This window comes from Copadichromis virginalis, linkage group LG2 (assembly GCF_057382275.1).
Source record: "Copadichromis virginalis isolate Kocher_CV1m ecotype Utaka linkage group LG2, C_Virginalis_male_GT1.1, whole genome shotgun sequence".
NCBI classification, from domain to species: Eukaryota; Metazoa; Chordata; class Actinopteri; order Cichliformes; family Cichlidae; genus Copadichromis; species Copadichromis virginalis.
The window spans coordinates 31596308-31613850 of NC_140619.1; the positions used below are offsets into that span (position 1 = coordinate 31596308).

Sequence of the window (17543 nt, forward strand, 5' to 3'; positions counted from 1 at the left end):
TGGGATGGACCCCTTGTAATCTCAGTAGCTCTAGTTATCTAGTTATAAGTCCCACTCATGAAAATCCTCTCATCCAAAATGTGCATCTGCAATAACAAAGGTATACAGCTGAAGGACATAGTTTCAGCCAAGGCCTGACTCACCACGCCTGGGACAGGCTGTATGATGTTGAAAGTCGTTAAACATTCAATGACTGCAGGATACATCAATGATGTGATGTATGTAGTTTATAAAATGTGGGTTTTGTTTTGTTTGTTTTATTAGCACACAAAGAAGATGACTATAACTAAAAACGATATTTCAAATATTAAAAATATGCTACCCAGGCACACACAAGTGGCCAACACTGATCCTTTGGTTAAAGTGGAAAACCCAAATTTAGATGCATTGGGAAAAAGGGATGTCTAAGAATGAACAAAGTGTTCGTAAATATCTAAAAAAGCAGCCGGTTAAAGTCCCAGGAAAGCAGCAGCAAAGCATTCCTGTGTGAATGTCTTTCAAGCTTTTAATAAATTTCCTCTGCCAGTGTGGGTTCTTGGTATGTTACATCTTTAATGGATGGAATAAAAAAAATGGTTTCAAGCAATGGGTCTTGAAAATAAAGAAAGTAGGAACATTGTAAGACATGAAATGTTTTTTTGCCTCAATATCATGAATTGATGGCAATTATGTGTCTTTCAAAGATTTTTTAATCCTTATTATCTTAGTGAAAGAAAGGATATAATGATAAATAGAAAGTTGAGTGAGAGTCAAAAGAAGTCGCTGTAGCCCACGTGTTTTGTGCGCTTAACGTTCAGTCACTAAGTCAAAAATCTTTATGTATAGATTTTTACAACATGTAAGCTAATATAAACCCCAAAAACCCAAACTGAAAACGTCATTTGAACCAGCACTTTTGACACATGCATTTGTATACACCATTTACAATCTACCACAGCTGGGCTAATTGCTGTGTAACACATATATCTGACATTTAAAACCATAAAACAAGGCAATTAAAGTCCAAAGTCCAAATATTACCTTTGACACAAGATTTACTCTAGTCTCTGAAAGACCACCTGTAGAAAGTGTATCTCAGTACACTGGACACAAATCACTTACAGGGTTTGTGTTATATTACAGAATGGATATCAGCGAGATCAGGCCCAACATTTCGATTATTCGTATACTTTGTCTTTAAAGTGACAAATGCTGAAAATCCAGTGGTAGTAAAAGGTAATAGAGACATTAATGCCTTGACGACAGATCAGTATGTTTTAAGTTACAAATATCAATTTCAAAGCAGAACCACAAAAACAATTCCACCTGGCTGTCCTGCTGCATACAATGGAAACTTGCCCATTACGGTGGGCAAATTGATTCTGTATGAAGCTGGATTGCACACTGAGCACAGAGAAGTCCTCCTGGAGTTGGCCCCTCAGGGTTTGCAGGTTTCTCAGATGACATCTGTCAGGGAATTCAGGATTTAACCCTCCTCTTTACTGAGAAATTCACACCTATTTTCAAAGAACTCAGAGCTGCTCTGAAGTCTCCCACTGTCTCTTCCATAGTGTGGCTTCCGTCTTACTGTCGACATAAAATACAGTCACTGCTTTTCCTTGGAAGAACAGTTTGAGTTCCTTACATAGTTGAAAATGTCACCAAATATGTCAACTTAAAAAGCAACTTAAAGCCAGAGTATTGATCTAACAGTCCACAATAAATGTCCTGACTTCTTCGCCTGGTTTAAAACATCAATAGAGCACCTTAAAATATGAAAACCGTCAGATTTCAGTATGCAGTGTGAAGGGTGGTCATTGTCTATCTCACGTGGATAATATGTTAAACAGCCATGACTACTGTGGATGACAAAAACGTATTCTTCTCAAGCTTCATCTAAAATTCTCCTTGACATCTTTGTGGTCAGTGTCTCTCTGTGGACACAGGTGTGGAAAGCAGAGCCATGTTTTTGACCTTTTCACAACTCCAGTGAATTATCCAATCCCAAATTATCCAAAAGAAATTGTGTTATTAAGAATAGCTTGAAGGTCCAAGATTCAAGTTTATTATGATGCGCTTTCAAATAGTTCAGTGCTTATTTAATGTCCACACAGAATCTGATGGAACTGTATCAGCAAAATTGCTCTAGTCAAGCAATACACATTTCATTCTCCCACCATTCCAGCTTTTGTGCTTTCATGGTTTTTAAGCCTTTCATTTGTTATTAAAGTTCTAGAATTGATCTAAATGCAGGTCAAAATGGATGCAGACAAAGTTTAATTTAACAAGAAGGTATATCACAGGATATAACATGAACTGACAGGTAAATTTAAAAAATGCAAAACAAGACAGCAAAGAAATAGCAACAGGTGGTGGTTAGCACATTGAATTAACAAAGATAGATGGAATGTCGGGACTATACTTGCACAGGGGGAGATGGAAATATTTAAGCCTGGATAGCCAATGAGAAGGTGGGAAAGACAAAGAAGTAAAGAAAGCATAGTAAAGAGACAGGTTACCAAATTAAAGAGGACACAATAAATATCAAATGTCTCAAATCCAAAAAGTGTTTTAGAGAAGGCTAAATGCTGGTGGTATTGGGGAGAACTTTCTTCAAGTTTCCCATTATGTTAAGCAAAAACGTCTGGGTTATAACCCACAGGGAAACATAAACAACAGCAAACAGGAAAATCCCCTCAGCAGGTGCAGTGGTCTGCACTTCCTTTATGGGGAATTACAGTTTTTAATTATGAAAAGTATGCATACTATACATGATACTTCAATACAACTAAATTAACAAATGCCAAGAGGGTAAAATTGACATGATTAAATATTACATATTTGCGAAAGGGCATCTGGTGCTAATTTACTTTTCCAAGTATCTCAAGTAGCTTAGTGTCCATTCTGAATATCTATTTCTAGTACTTGAGTATTGTGTATTCATAAAAATCTGAATATATTACTACCTAAACGAAGTCAAGTGGCAACCTTTAATACATTTGTGTTTATGGTTTCCACTTGAATTCATTTAAAAAGAAAAATGGCAACAAGCAGGATGGAAAATCAATTTAATATACAAAGTGCAAAATAAATAAGGCAATAAGAAGTGGTGCATTTTCACATTAATTACAGAGTTTATTCTAAGTAAGGCAGTGATAAATGAAAGCCAGCAAAGGTCTTACAACGCAGGAGAAGATGGATGTTTTTCTTCCAGCTGGAGGAAGGATGTGGACAACCAAGCAATCAATGTTCAGTCAGCAGTCAGCTAGTGGAACAATCAAACGTTGTGTTTGTGTGTTTTGTATTCACGTCTAAGATTTCAGCAACACCTCACTTCTGGTCATGCGTGCTCTCCCTCGATTTCTGTTCACTTTATTGGGCTCACCCAGTCAATCAATGCCTATCCATCACTTCACCAGTGACCCTTGATCATCACGTTTGAGGAACATTTATCTGAGCTGACAATTGACATTTTCTGCTTCCTCCACCGATTGAAACAAACACATACAATTTGCATATGGCTGAAAAGCCTCAAACAGTAATACATACACCACCACCCATTCAGTTACTATAACTTACCACTGATCAGTCCATCAAACCAATAACCCCTGACATGAAAGCCTCCTGTGTCCATCTACATGCTCTACATGCAGTCACGCTCCACCTGGTTTCCATGGCAATCACACCCTCCCTCTCCTCTTGCCTGGTGTAATTAGCTGCCTGGTATTGGTCATGCTCTCTTGTACAGGATACAAAAAAGCAACCTGTTTAATGCCCAAAACACACGTGTGTGCGCGCGCACACACACACACACACACACACACACACACACATGTATACAAATACACCTGTGCGCATGCACAACTACACCAGGGAATTGCCTGATTAAAGAAAACATGAGGCACATTAGGATCAGACAGGAACACGTGTGAGTGAGAGAGAATGGCAGGGCCAAATGGGGAAAAGGGATTTGGTTTGACATTTTCCTGAGCACCTCTGCACAGCAGGGATTAACTTTTACACACCGGCCAGTGAGTTGTTTACAAAAGGGTCCTGTGAGTCCACATTCAAAACAACACTCAAGCATACTGTACTGGAAATATACTGCACAAACAGATCAGAGAAACTAGCTTAGTTAGAAATAAGTCGGGTTACATGTTAAACTGCAATAAATAATGTATTTCTATCCATGCCATGGGAATTAAAGGTAGTGTGTTGCATTGGGTTGAATCATATCTGTCTAATAGACTCCACTTTGTTCATGTAAATAAGGAGTCTTCTTTACACAACTACACACACTAACGTTTATTATGGATTTCCAAACTGTTCTTTGCTAGGACTAATTCTGTTTACATTGCTCATATTTCCTTTAGGCAGTATCATTAGAAGGCATAGTATACATTTTTATGCTATGCAGATGATACCCAGCTATTTCTATATATGATGCCACACACCAGTTAGCTAGCAATGTCTTAAAGACATGAAAACCTCGATGACCTCTGAAGTTTCTGCTTCTAAATTCAGATAAAACTGAGGTTATTGTACTTGGCCCTAAAAATCTTAGAAACGTGATGTATAACCAGATACTCTGGATACAATTACCTTGGCATTAAGTAACAGAAAGAGGAATCTTGAAACCAATATTTTCACCAGGATTTGTTCTTAAATGTCCATAATAAACAAATATGCAGGACTTTCTTGCATTTTTACAAATATCTCTAAAATTGGAAACATCCTGTCTTAGAGTGGTACTGAAAAGCTAGTTCATGCATTATTATTTCTGGACTATTCTAATTCATTATTATCGGCTGTTCTAAAACCTCTCTGAATTTCAATTTATCCAAATTGCTGCTGTGAGAGTACTGACAGGAACTAGAAAGAGAAAGCAGATGTCTCCCATATTGGCTTCTATTCACTGGCTCCCTGTTAAAGCCAGAATCGAATTTATAGTCCTGGACCTCACATACAAGGTCTTAAATGTTCAGGCCCCTCATAATACAATATCACGCTAACAGTGCACTTTGCTCTAAGACTGCTGGCTTACTTGTAGTTCCTAGTGCTTGCTCAAAAAGGGGTTGTCTGACTATTTCTTTGATCCGTAACTTAAAATATAAAGCGCTTTGAGGCAACTGTTGTTGTGATTTGGAACTATGTAAATAAAATTTGATTTAGCCAAACTGACAAATCTGCACTTATATTAATGTGTCCATGTTAACACAACAACTAAAAAGTATGTGGCGAGTCTCATTCCACTTTTTTTTTTTTACTTCTGGGCAGTGCTGATAATACTCGAATTCCTATGTGTGTGTAATAACCTTAATGGAAATGTACAGGTCCAAAAGGTCAAAGTTACAAAGCAGTCAAAGTTATTATACAACAAAACTGTCTTCTTCCAAACAACAAATGGACCTTAAAGTTGAAATGACGAGAGGATTATTGGTCATGTTTTCTTGCGTGGTCCCATGTGTTTTGGGGGTTGGGTATGGATTTTTGGAACTGTAAAGACCCAAAAAATGAGCTCCAATGATATCTCAGATGTACTGCCCTTTCGAAAAGGTTAAAGAAAAAGAAGTTGACATAGTACATGAACACCAGTATTAGGTATCAAAGTCAAACACACTGTGTGACAAGCCTCTTCACCTTTAGAGACCTATAAAGCTGCTGAGACAAACAATTACCGTTTTTTCTTGTAGTCTTTTGTATTATGTTGGCATTTTGTTTAGTTATTACTTACAGAAAATGTTTTCACAGTTCCTGCAAAAATAATTTAATCCCACAAAAAAGGCATTACATACTGCATTGCTAATTCTTTGAATAATTTTACACTAATTTTTAATGTTGAAAATTAATGCAATTTGTAAAATTCGTTACATTTTTTAACGAGCTAATCTGTTTTTGTCTTACCTTCTTGACTTCATACTTGATAGCCAGTTTGACACGGCTGAGGCAGGGACGGTTGTAGGGACTCGGCGGGCACTGATCCACGTCGCCATTCAAAATCGCCTCAACTTCCTCTGTGTCCCGACAAAGGTCCAACACACCCACCACAAAGTCTTTACACTGCATGGACAGCTTACGGTAGTCATTCTGCATGAGAGTGGATGATGTGAATGTATTTCAGAAGGGAGGAAAGAAGGAAAATGTTTTATTTTAATTTTCACATAGGTGTTAAATGGTAAATGGCCTGTATTTGTATAGCGCTTTGCTAGTCCCTAAGGACCCCAAAGCACTTTACACAACCAGTCATCCACCCATTCACACACATATTCACACACTAGTGATGGCAAGCTATATTGTAGCCACAGCCACCCTGGGGCGCACTGACAGAGGCGAGGCTGCCGGACACTGGCGCCACCGGGCCCTCTGACCAGGTGTTACAAATAGATGCAGAAAATGTACAATTCTTCACAGCCTGAGAATCATCCCTGTCCCTACATAATAATCACCTGCCTCTTTTTGTGTTTTCTCAGGTAGTTAGAAATCTTTTACAATGTTTAACCGTGGCTTGTTAACATTGTATCTTTTGGCTTGAACTGGCGTTTCCTACCTTTTCACACAGATGGAAAAATCTTCAGTTTGAGCGGTTATCGAGCGAAGATTCTGTGGGACTTTCAGATACAGATGGACAAAATGGTGGTCCTAACCAACCGGACAAACAGAAGAAAACGGCTGTAGCGATCGATGTAGCAGTTCCGAATGACAGCAACATCAGGAAGAAGGAACACGAGACGCTCGAGAAATATGAAGGGTTCAGAGAAGAGCTCCAGAACATGTGGAGGGTGAAGGTAACAGTGGTCCCAGTGGTAATCGGAGCACTAGCTGCAGAGACTCCAAAGCTAGGCGAGTGGCTTCAGCAGATCCCGGGAACAACATCAAAGATCCTCTATCCAGCAGAGCACAGTCCTGGGAACAGCTAAGATACTGCGCAGGACCCTCAAGCTCCCAGGCCTCTGGTAGAGGACCTGAGGCTGAAGAATAGACCGCCCAACAGGGGCGAGAGGGGATTTTTATATATATATATATATATATATAAAAAAAACACCCAGCACGCCCCTGCGGGCGGTTTATCCTTCAAGCTCGGGTCCTCTACCAGAGGCCTGGGAGCTTGAGGGTCCTGCGCAGTATCTTAGCTGTTCCCAGGACTGCGCTCTTCTGGACAGAGATCTCCGATGTTGTTCCCGGGATCTGCTGGAGCCACTCGCCTAGCTTGGGAGTCACCGCACCTAGTGCTCCGATTACCACGGGGACCACCGTTACCTTCACCCTCCACATCCTCTCGAGCTCTTCTCTGAGCCCTTGGTATTTCTCCAGCTTCTCGTGTTCCTTCTTCCTGATATTGCTGTCATTCGGAACCGCTACATCGATCACTACGGCCGTCTTCTTCTGTTTGTCTACCACCACTATGTCCGGTTGGTTAGCCACCACCATTTTGTCCGTCTGTATCTGGAAGTCCCACAGGATCTTAGCTCGGTCATTCTCCACCACCCTTGGGGGCATCTCCCATTTTGACCTCGGGACTTCCAGGTTATACTCGGCACAGATGTTCCTGTACACTATGCCGGCCACTTGGTTATGGCGTTCCATGTATGCCTTGCCTGCTAGCATCTTGCACCCTGCTGTTATGTGCTGGATTGTCTCTGGGGCATCTTTACACAGCCTGCACCTGGGGTCTTGCCTGGTGTGATAGACCCCAGCCTCTATGGATCTTGTACTCAGAGCTTGTTCTTGTGCTGCCATGATTAGTGCCTCTGTGCTGTCTTTCAGTCCAGCTTTGTCCAGCCACTGGTAGGATTTCTGGATATCAGCCACCTCCTCTATCTGCCGGTGGTACATACCGTGCAGGGGCCTGTCCTTCCATGATGGTTCCTCTTCTCCCTCCTCTTTCTTGGGTTTCTGCTGCCTGAGGTATTCACTGAGCACTCGGTCAGTTGGGGCCATCTTCCCAATGTATTCTTGGATGTTCGTTGTCTCATCCTGGACTGTGGTGCTGACACTCACCAGTCCCCGGCCCCCTTCCTTCCGCTTAGCGTACAGCCTCAGGGTGCTGGATTTGGGGTGAAACCCTCCATGCATGGTAAGGAGCTTTCTTGTCTTTATGTCAGTGGCTTCTATCTCCTCCTTTGGCCAGCCTATTACCCCAGCAGGGTACCTGATCACGGGCAGGGCGTACGTGTTGATGGCCCGGATCTTGTTCTTACCATTCAGCTGACTCCTCAGGACTTGCCTGACCCTCTGCAGGTACTTGGTGGTTGCAGCTTTTCTAGTGGCCTCTTCATGGTTCCCATTCGCCTGTGGGATCCCCAAGTACTTGTAACTGTCCTCTATGTCTGCAATGTTGCCTTCTGGTAGTTCAATCCCCTCAGTTCTGACTACCTTCCCTCTCTTTGTTACCATCCGACTACACTTCTCCAGTCCGAACGACATTCCAATGTCATTGCTGTATAGCCTGGTAGTGTGGATCAGTGAATCGATGTCTCGTTCACTCTTGGCATACAGCTTGATGTCATCCATGTACAGGAGGTGGCTGACAACTGCTCCGTTCCGTAGTCGGTATCCGTAGCCAGTCTTGTTAATGATCTCACTGAGGGGGTTCAGGCCTATGCAGAACAGCAGTGGGGACAGAGCATCTCCTTGGTAGATCCCGTACTTGATGGTGACTTGTGCTATGGGCTTGGAGTTGGCCTCTAGTGTTGTACGCCACATCCCCATTGAGTTCCTGATGAAGGCTCTTAGGGTCCCATTGATCTTGTACAATTCTAGGCATTCCAGTATCCAGCTGTGGGGCATTGAGTCATAGGCCTTCTTGTAATCAATCCAGGCAGTGCACAGGTTGGTCAGTCTGGTCTTGCAGTCTCGGCTGATTGTTCTGTCTACCAGTAGCTGGTGTTTTGCGCCTCTGGTATTCTTGCCAATTCCTTTCTGTGTCCCGCTCATGTATTGACCCATGTGCCTGTTATATATATATATATATATATATATATATATATATATATATATAAATGGTCCTCAAACAACTGAATGAAGGCATCTCGATGTTTTCTTTTGCAGTATCATTTTTTGAAATGCTCAGTCAGTACCTTCCCACGCATCTGATTTTACTTGTACACAATTCTGCCAAAAAACAACAGAATTCTTCTAAATAAATCCACAACATTTCAATTTTATTTCAGATAAGACTAAAAACTTAAAAACAGAACAGAAGAAGAGCATAAATGAGGATAAAGTAGGCCAATCCACTCCTTTAATCTGTTCTTTCAGTGACCATACTGTGCTGCCCCAGCTGGGAAGCAACAACAGATTGCTCTAAATATGGCACAATGATAGAAAAGTTATTACTGTACTTTCTTACATAGCAGTTGTGGATGAATGTCTTTTTTCAGTGTTTTCAAAAGTCACTTCAAAAATTATGAACTCAGCTCAGATAAAGCTGAAATGTTCATGAATTTCCTAAAGCTGCTAAACCCTAATAACTGTGTAATTACACTAAATGAATACTCTGAAGTAGCTAGTTTTATTTTTCTTAACTTTCAGTTGCAGTTTATTACAAACTGAAACAATTTATTAAAAGCTTCGTTAAAATGAGCACAATTGATTCGTTCAATAAAAGTTCAAGTTTCAATCTCTTACCCCGTGGCTCTCACTGTGCTCTCTTAGCTTTCTTTCTATCAACCACTTTTGCTTGATTCTGTTTAGCAACAGTTGGTTGAACAGGAAGCAGTCAGTAGATTTGGCAGATTTAGAGTCCCTGAGGAATGATTATCATTATGCATTCACCGCCATGTTTGTGCTCTGCTCAAGCAAACTATTACACCGTGTTGAGGCAAAAGCTTTTACATTGTTCTTTTCAGTAAAATAATTAGCATTAAACACAGTAGGAAATTATCATCTCCCCTTTCTCAACTTTCTTTCAGTGCATCTTTTTAAGCAGGTAGCATAAAGTACTTATGTGCATGTCTGTGCCTTATATTAATATACATACTTATCAAGAACATCATTTATATTCCTCCACAGTTTGGTCTTTTTAGCACAACCTGGACAGTGTCAGTCTTGAATACAAAACTGTGACCTTCCTTCCGTAGAATCCGTGTGTTCACATTCTTAAACCCCATTCAGCTACAAAATATCAATACATTTTCAAATTTGGTCCATGTTGCTTACATTTATTATTTAAAAAAATAAAAGAAGCCAGCCCTTTGGCAACAAGCAATAAAAGCATTTTTTTTCCTCTTTCAGGCTGCTAGATGAAAGAAATCAATTATTATCTCAAACCTATTCAAAGATAGGACTTCAGGCTATAAGAAGTAAAAAAAAATATTTTCTTAAACAGTGGTATTTTCATTGCTAAACAGACATCAAAAATGCACACACAAAGATAGTACGCATGCATGAAAATCCAATCATGTTGTGTGGGTTTTTACCTTGACAACTGAGACTGAGGACAGTGTTGTGAGATTGAAATTGGAGACAGAGCGGTGTGAAACCGAGTGAGAATGGTTACAGATGAGTGAACTGAGGGGTACGCGAAAAGAGAGAGAGAGAGAGAGAGAGAGTGTGTCAAATGTGACACAATCAGAGAGAGAGAGAGAGAGGGGACAGGGGAGGTAATGTAATGTAAGATGGAGGCACTCTCCTTTTTGTTGTCTTTTGTCTCAGCTTTGCTCAATATTTCATTATTTAAAAAAAACATGCAAAATTATATTTCAAATAAAAGTTAATTGACACTTTCCACTCTCTGATTGTATCCTCTCTTACTGCTCACTTACTTTCTAAAAGGTATTTGGAGCTTTTCTATGTGTGTCTACAGAGGCTCAGATGACAAACTGATGGGTTTCTTGTGGAGTAAGGTTCAGTTCTGATGGATCCTTAGCAGTCCCCACATAACAATTCAATATGCGGCGAATTTAACACTATTGCTCCTGCAAGGAGACATGTTGTGCATCTTCTCCAGTGGATGAGAAGTTTTAACCTAACTCACACTGAACATCCAGTTTGATTTAAACAAATGAACTTGTGTCTTACATTACATTCAAAATGTATGTGTACAGTCAGGGAGCTAGCTAGTAGATAACATCAATATGTCAACAAAGCAAAAAGCTTTTATTTGAATCTGTCAAACAGTTCAATTTCAGCTTGTCACTTATGTAGTGGGCGAAATGAATGATAATGACAATATACAAATATACAGCACTGACAGTTGATGTAAAGCCAGGCAATTGTTATTCTTTAGGAGAAGTGATACCTGAACCTAACACCTAATGCAGGGAGGGGGGGGGGGGGGGGCACTCGACTTCAGTTTTATCTTTAAGTCAGTTTGTGATGGTGTCCGAATGCATTTTATTCTCTTATGTGAGCGGGGGGGGGGAGAACGACAGCCACTGAAAATGCTGTTAATAATAGCTTCTGAATATTGTTTAAGTAAAACAAGTGCAAAGAAAACAGACACACAGAGAAAACCAACAATAAGGAAAATGGGGTCTGATGATTTGAATAATGTGAATTTAGAGGCTTCTTGAATAAATAGGCTGCTGATTGGCAGCTTATTTCTCAGTCTTGGACAAACACGTACCTTCAATTATGCTTCTCTGAAAATACACATGAATAAATCCACAGACGCTTAGAAATATGTTAGAGATTCCCATATGTCATAGAGGCTCACAAAAGCACTAACATGGTCATTGCCTTAATCTCAAAAACACATTATGTATACTTGTACAGCACTTCAAGCAGGTTGATTAGATTATTCAGCTCCTTTCAGGATACTAGCTTTAGAAGTGAGATGAAAGAAATATAAACTTATGGCATAAATTCTAAATTAATTCACCAAGGAAATGGTGAGGACTGGGCATATTAACTGAGATTTGTATGAATAGATAAATATACCTCTGAAGTCATAAAATTGCACCTAATAGCATACAAAAGTTCATATGTAACATTTTGTGTTAGCAACAAAATGCTCTAACTTTTCCCGCCCACATTTGAACGTTCCTGTCACGGTTCTGGGTCCGTTGGACCCAGTATTTTGAGTTTATTGTGTTTTGATTTAAGTTTGCATCAGGGATTGTGTTCTTGTTCTCTTGTCGTGTTATGGTAATGTTTATGTCTATTATTAGAGTTCCATGTTCTGTTTATCTGGGTTTAAGATGTGGGTTTAGTTTCATATGTCATTTCAAGTCTGTCTCTGTCTAGTCTGTGTCTTAGTAAAGTGTGTTTTGTTTCCTGTTTTATTGTGAAGGTCTGCGTCTCATGTGAGTGTGTTCAGTTTTACCTTTGTCTCGTCTTGTTGATTATTCCCAGCTGTGTCCACCACCTGTGTGTAATTCCCCGTGGTTCTCTGTGTATTTCAGTCATGTCTTCAGTCATTGTTGTTCCTGGTCCGTCTGTGTATTCCACCCTGCGTCATCTGTGTATCTACCATGTCACATCCGTGTGCTCTCCCTGCTGTCCATTGTCATTCTCCTCTGCTCGTTCTCATTCAGGTTTGTGCTTTGTAGTTTAGTTGTTTCCCAGTATAGTTTAGTTCCAGCTCCATTTTCCGTTTGTATTTACTTTCATGTTCAATAAACCACCTTTACACCTTCACGACTGCCTGCACTTGGATCCTCCTTCATTTCCTCCACACGGCTCACCTCACTCGCCGTGACAGTACGGACCAGCCAGATATGGATCCAGCGGCAGTCACCCCACCCAGGGAGCTTCAGGAGGCCGTTATCCGCTCCGCCTCTAAGTTGGTTTACCGGCTGCTTGAGCATGAGGGAGGGGCGCCTCTTCACTCCGTTGAAGCCGATCTACGACACCTCCTTACCTGTTATCCCTGGCTACTGGACTCTTTGCATCCGCTCGTGCAGGATTACGTTCTCCACGAACTTCACCTCCATCCTCCAGCCGCTACCGCTTCCCAACCCAGCCGGGCGGTGAAGGTTTTTCCCGGCCCGCCGGAGGTTTTTCCCGGCCCGCCGGAGGTTTTTCCCGGCCCGCCGGAGGTTTTTCCCGGCCCGCTGGAGGTTTTGCCCGGCCCGCCGGATGTTTTGCCCGGGAGGAAGCAACGATCGCGCCGCCGGCGCGTCACCCCACAGCCGGAGATTAGGACTCCTGAGTTGCCGGCTGTGGTGAGTGGAAAAGACACACTGTCTGTTTCGCCAGATCTTGTGACTGTTTATACCGGGGCTGGGTTTGTTGAGTTAGCTTCCCAGCCAGAAGCTCAGTTAGCTGCCCAGCCGTCACCTCCATCACATTCAGCCTCACTACCCATAGCCCAGTTACAGTCTCAGCCAGACTTAGTAGACACTATGTTACAATCCATAGCCCAGTCAATAGCTCGGTTGGTAGAAGACTCATCAGCCTTATTATCAGCTCAGCCACCTATTCAGCCATCATTTTCACCAACTCCTCCTGCACAACAAGTTAAGTCCATTCAACCCGAAAAGAATTGTTTTTCATCTGTTCATTACAAGCAGGGAACACACTCCACCACAAAATCTGCTGGTTCTCTTACGCTGGCCATGTCAGAGACAGTTGCTCCCTCTAGGGCCTCCCCAGAGGCTGGGTGTCAGTCACCAGCCAACTCTGGACCCCTAGAGGTCAAGACGCCAGTGCCAGCAGCCTCACCGGAGAACTCACCTGACCAGTCTCAGCTCTCAGCACCCCCTGGGAGTTCAAGTGAGTTCACCCGTCCGCCTCAGTCCTCTGCTGAGCGTATTGGGGAACACTTTCAGCCCTCTGAGGACTGCATCCCACTGTTGCTGCCTGAGTTTAGCCACTGTGCTGCTCAGTCCCAGCCAGTGTCCACACTGGCAGAGGTCTCCGTACCTGCTGCTTCAGTGTCTGTTTCCACTGGAGGGCCAGAGGAGCCCGTCCAGGCTCAGGCCATGTTAGCTGGGGGTTCAGGTGAACCCAGCCAGCGTCCTGCCTCGTCGGCTGGAGGGCCCGAGGAGCCCGTCCAGCCTCATGCCACGTCTGCTGGAGGGCCCGAGGAGCCCGTCCAGCCTCATGCCACGTCTGCTGGAGGGCCCGAGGAGCCCGTCCAGCCTCATGCCACGTCTGCTGGGGGTTCAGGAGAACCGCACCAGCCTCATGCCACGTCAGCTGGAGGGTCCGAGGGGCCCGTCCAGCCTCCCGTCTCCGCTGGAGGGTCCGAGGGGCCCATTCAGCTGCCTGCTGCTCGTCTGGTCGTCTGGTCCAGCCTCCGCCTCAGCTTCAGCTTCAGCCTCGTCTGGTCCAGCTTCAGCATCCTCATCAGCCTCGCCTGGTCCTGCCTCGCCTGGTCCTGCCTCGCCTGGTCCTGCCTCGCCTGGTCCTGTGGTTGCCACGCCGCCGTCAGAGCCAGCTCGACCTGTTCCGCCTAGCCTCTGCCGGCCATTTTCCAGGCCTATAAGGTGGCATCATGGCCTTCGGGGACGGCCTCCGGAAAAGGTTTGTCGCCGCCGCTGGCATCTTGGCCGCCCTCCGGACTTCTGTTGCCACCCCCGCCTTCTGCGTGGACGATCTCCTACGCGCCGCCACTGCCTTCCGCATTGCCGGCCTCCAGAACTGCATTCGCGCCGCCGTTGCCGTCCGCACGGTTGGCTCCCGGACCTGCTTCCTCGCCGCCGTTGCTGCACGCACGGTCGGCCTCCAGAACTGTTTGCCCGTCGCCGCCGTTGCCGTGTGCACAGTCGGCCTCCAGAACTGTTTGCCCGTTGCCGCCGTTGCCGTGTGCACAGTTGGCCTCCAGAACTGTTTGCCCGTCGCCGCCGTTACCGTGTGCACGGTTGGCCTCCTGACTGTGTTATGGACTAGTGAACAGTTGTGTTTTGGTTCTGGACTCTGTGCTCCTTGTTTTTTGTTTCGGACTCTCCTTCCTGGACCCCCTCCGCCCGCCCTGGCTTGGTGCTTCCTGCTTTTTTATTTTGTTTAGGGCTGTCGGGAGCCAGCCCTTTGAGGGGGGGGTACTGTCACGGTTCTGGGTCCGTTGGACCCAGTATTTTGAGTTTATTGTGTTTTGATTTAAGTTTGCATCAGGGATTGTGTTCTTGTTCTCTTGTCGTGTTATGGTAATGTTTATGTCTATTATTAGAGTTCCATGTTCTGTTTATCTGGGTTTAAGATGTGGGTTTAGTTTCATATGTCATTTCAAGTCTGTCTCTGTCTAGTCTGTGTCTTAGTAAAGTGTGTTTTGTTTCCTGTTTTATTGTGAAGGTCTGCGTCTCATGTGAGTGTGTTCAGTTTTACCTTTGTCTCGTCTTGTTGATTATTCCCAGCTGTGTCCACCACCTGTGTGTAATTCCCCTGTGGTTCTCTGTGTATTTAAGTCATGTCTTCAGTCATTGTTGTTGCTGGTCCGTCTGTGTATTCCACCCTGCGTCATCTGTGTATCTACCATGTCACATCCGTGTGCTCTCCCTGCTGTCCATCGTCATTCTCCTCTGCTCGTTCTCATTCAGGTTTGTGCTTTGTAGTTTAATTGTTTCCCAGTATAGTTTAGTTCCAGCTCCATTTTCCGTTTGTATTTACTTTCATGTTCAATAAACCACCTTTACACCTTCACGACTGCCTGCACTTGGATCCTCCTTCATTTCCTCCACACGGCTCACCTCACTCGCCGTGACAGTTCCATAAAAACACACAGCTTATTTACTTACTTGATATTTTAAATTAATGAGAAGATGATGCGATAAGGGACAAGAAAACAAATAAAGAGAAAAAAGACAGAGAGGTGATAATGAGATGGTAATGAGACAGATGAGCTCCAACACAACTGTGGTCCCTCAGGTGAGCCCTTCTCATTAACTTGTCTGGAGACAGAACAGACTGACAAGCAGAAAGGCTGAATATCAGACACAAATGGGGGGTAGAAAGCGGAAGGACCAGAGAAACAATGACAGTTATTAACAAGAGTGTTGAGGGTAAGAGAATGAAGCACTACATGGGTGCACAAAGGCATGCCATTTTCTGGTTCACCAGATGCTTCAGTACCATCTAATGGTAATCACACCAGTGCACATTTTACATGCAGTTATTCATAGTACTGCTAGGATTTCTTTAAGATGTACCCATAGGCCATTACTAATAGCTTGCACAAGCCACTCGTGCAGTCAGTCTCTGAAGAAAGACAGTCGACTGACACTTGCATACCCTCTAGCTCCTTTGCACAGGTCTGAGCAAGCTTAGACAAGACAGATCCAATATCGCAGCGAAAACTGTTCTCACAGCTTTTCTTTGAAGACAGTTTTTCACTTATAAGTGAATCTCACTTGACAAAACAAGGAAATCGTTAGAAATTAAAAAAAAAAAGATCAAGTATAAATGTATACATATAATGTACGAGTCTAATGGATGAGTGTCTCTGGTTTTTCAGTGAATGCCTTACCCATTATATCCAACGCTAACTGATTTGGGACTCGTACACGAGCTGGCACAGTAGGGGGAAATAAGCTCTCTCTACCTCAAGCTGCTACCCAAAGCATGCCCACCTGACCACACAGTGTAAAGTGAGCACAAACCAATGATCCTGCCTTGACAGAGATGCCAGCAAACAAACTCAGGTTTGATTGTTTTGTTTAAAAAAGAATGAAAAAAAATTCAAATCATTTTCGTACAAGCTACAGAAAACAAGGGAATATCAGTTAGGCACACTGTCTGAAGTTCTCCTTTCTTACATTTAACCCAGAAGATAATAGTCCTCTTTAGATATGTTATCACTTGTGGAAATACTCTTTTTGATTTAGATGAGAGAGCTGCCAGTGCAGTGTACACAGGAGGAGCATGAGCTGCTCTATTCTGAATTTGGACTTTGATCTCGGGATTTAAAGGGTGTTTATTGTCCAGTCCAACTGCGTCAGACATTGATGTTTCCACATGTATCTCCATCATGTAATGTTTAGAAAGGTTCAGGGTTGGAGTGCATTAATGATATGGGCTTTACATTTTTAAGAAACAATATTAAATATTACACAAAATAATCCATTTAGAGGCCACTCACCTCTAACCCTGATCCTAACGTCCAATCTTTAAACCTCAAATATCCCTTCGGAGATATGATATTTACTTCCAAGCTTTTGAAATTAAAATTATTCCTCACCAAGACAGTGACACAAATACTAACGTACATTCACATCAGTATTTTTACATCAGTTTCATTATCATGGAAGCAAGGTGTGTTTTGGTGACTGCAGCATAGAAAGGAATTTTTCTCTCACAATGCAAAATGCTCCATTTTAAACTCTTTCCCCCCCCCAACAACTTGAGGGCACATTGAATTACTAACAGGTAGTTCAAAAGGGTAATAAAAATCTACAGTGCCCTAGGAAATACATTCAAGATGTGATCACTGGTAGGAATGCGGGGAAGAGTCAGATGCATATATTTTCTTAAAGCAGCATATTCCTGATCTATATAGCTTTAAAAAAATAGACCAATAAAAATACCTTAGTCAATCACAATACCAGGCTCAAGAAAAGATAGATCCCTGAAAATAATGTTCAATGTGCTGTTTTTACTTAAGCATCTGCACTGATGCAGCTGCATTCAACAAGAAGCTTCCCCTTGGAGCAAAACTAAAAAAAACAATTCAGGACAGGGTTTATAAA

General features: G+C 42.8%; 1 protein-coding gene across 1 annotated transcript in view; it reads right to left on the reverse strand.

The window, feature by feature from the left end:
- Positions 1 to 17543, reverse strand: part of trpc7b (transient receptor potential cation channel, subfamily C, member 7b) — a 67477-nt gene that overhangs the window by 43337 nt on the left and 6597 nt on the right. The window contains exon 3 of the mRNA XM_085429780.1: positions 5884 to 6066. Coding sequence (XP_085285906.1) covers positions 5884 to 6066 — 183 coding nt within the window. The remainder of the gene's footprint in view (positions 1 to 5883; positions 6067 to 17543) is intronic.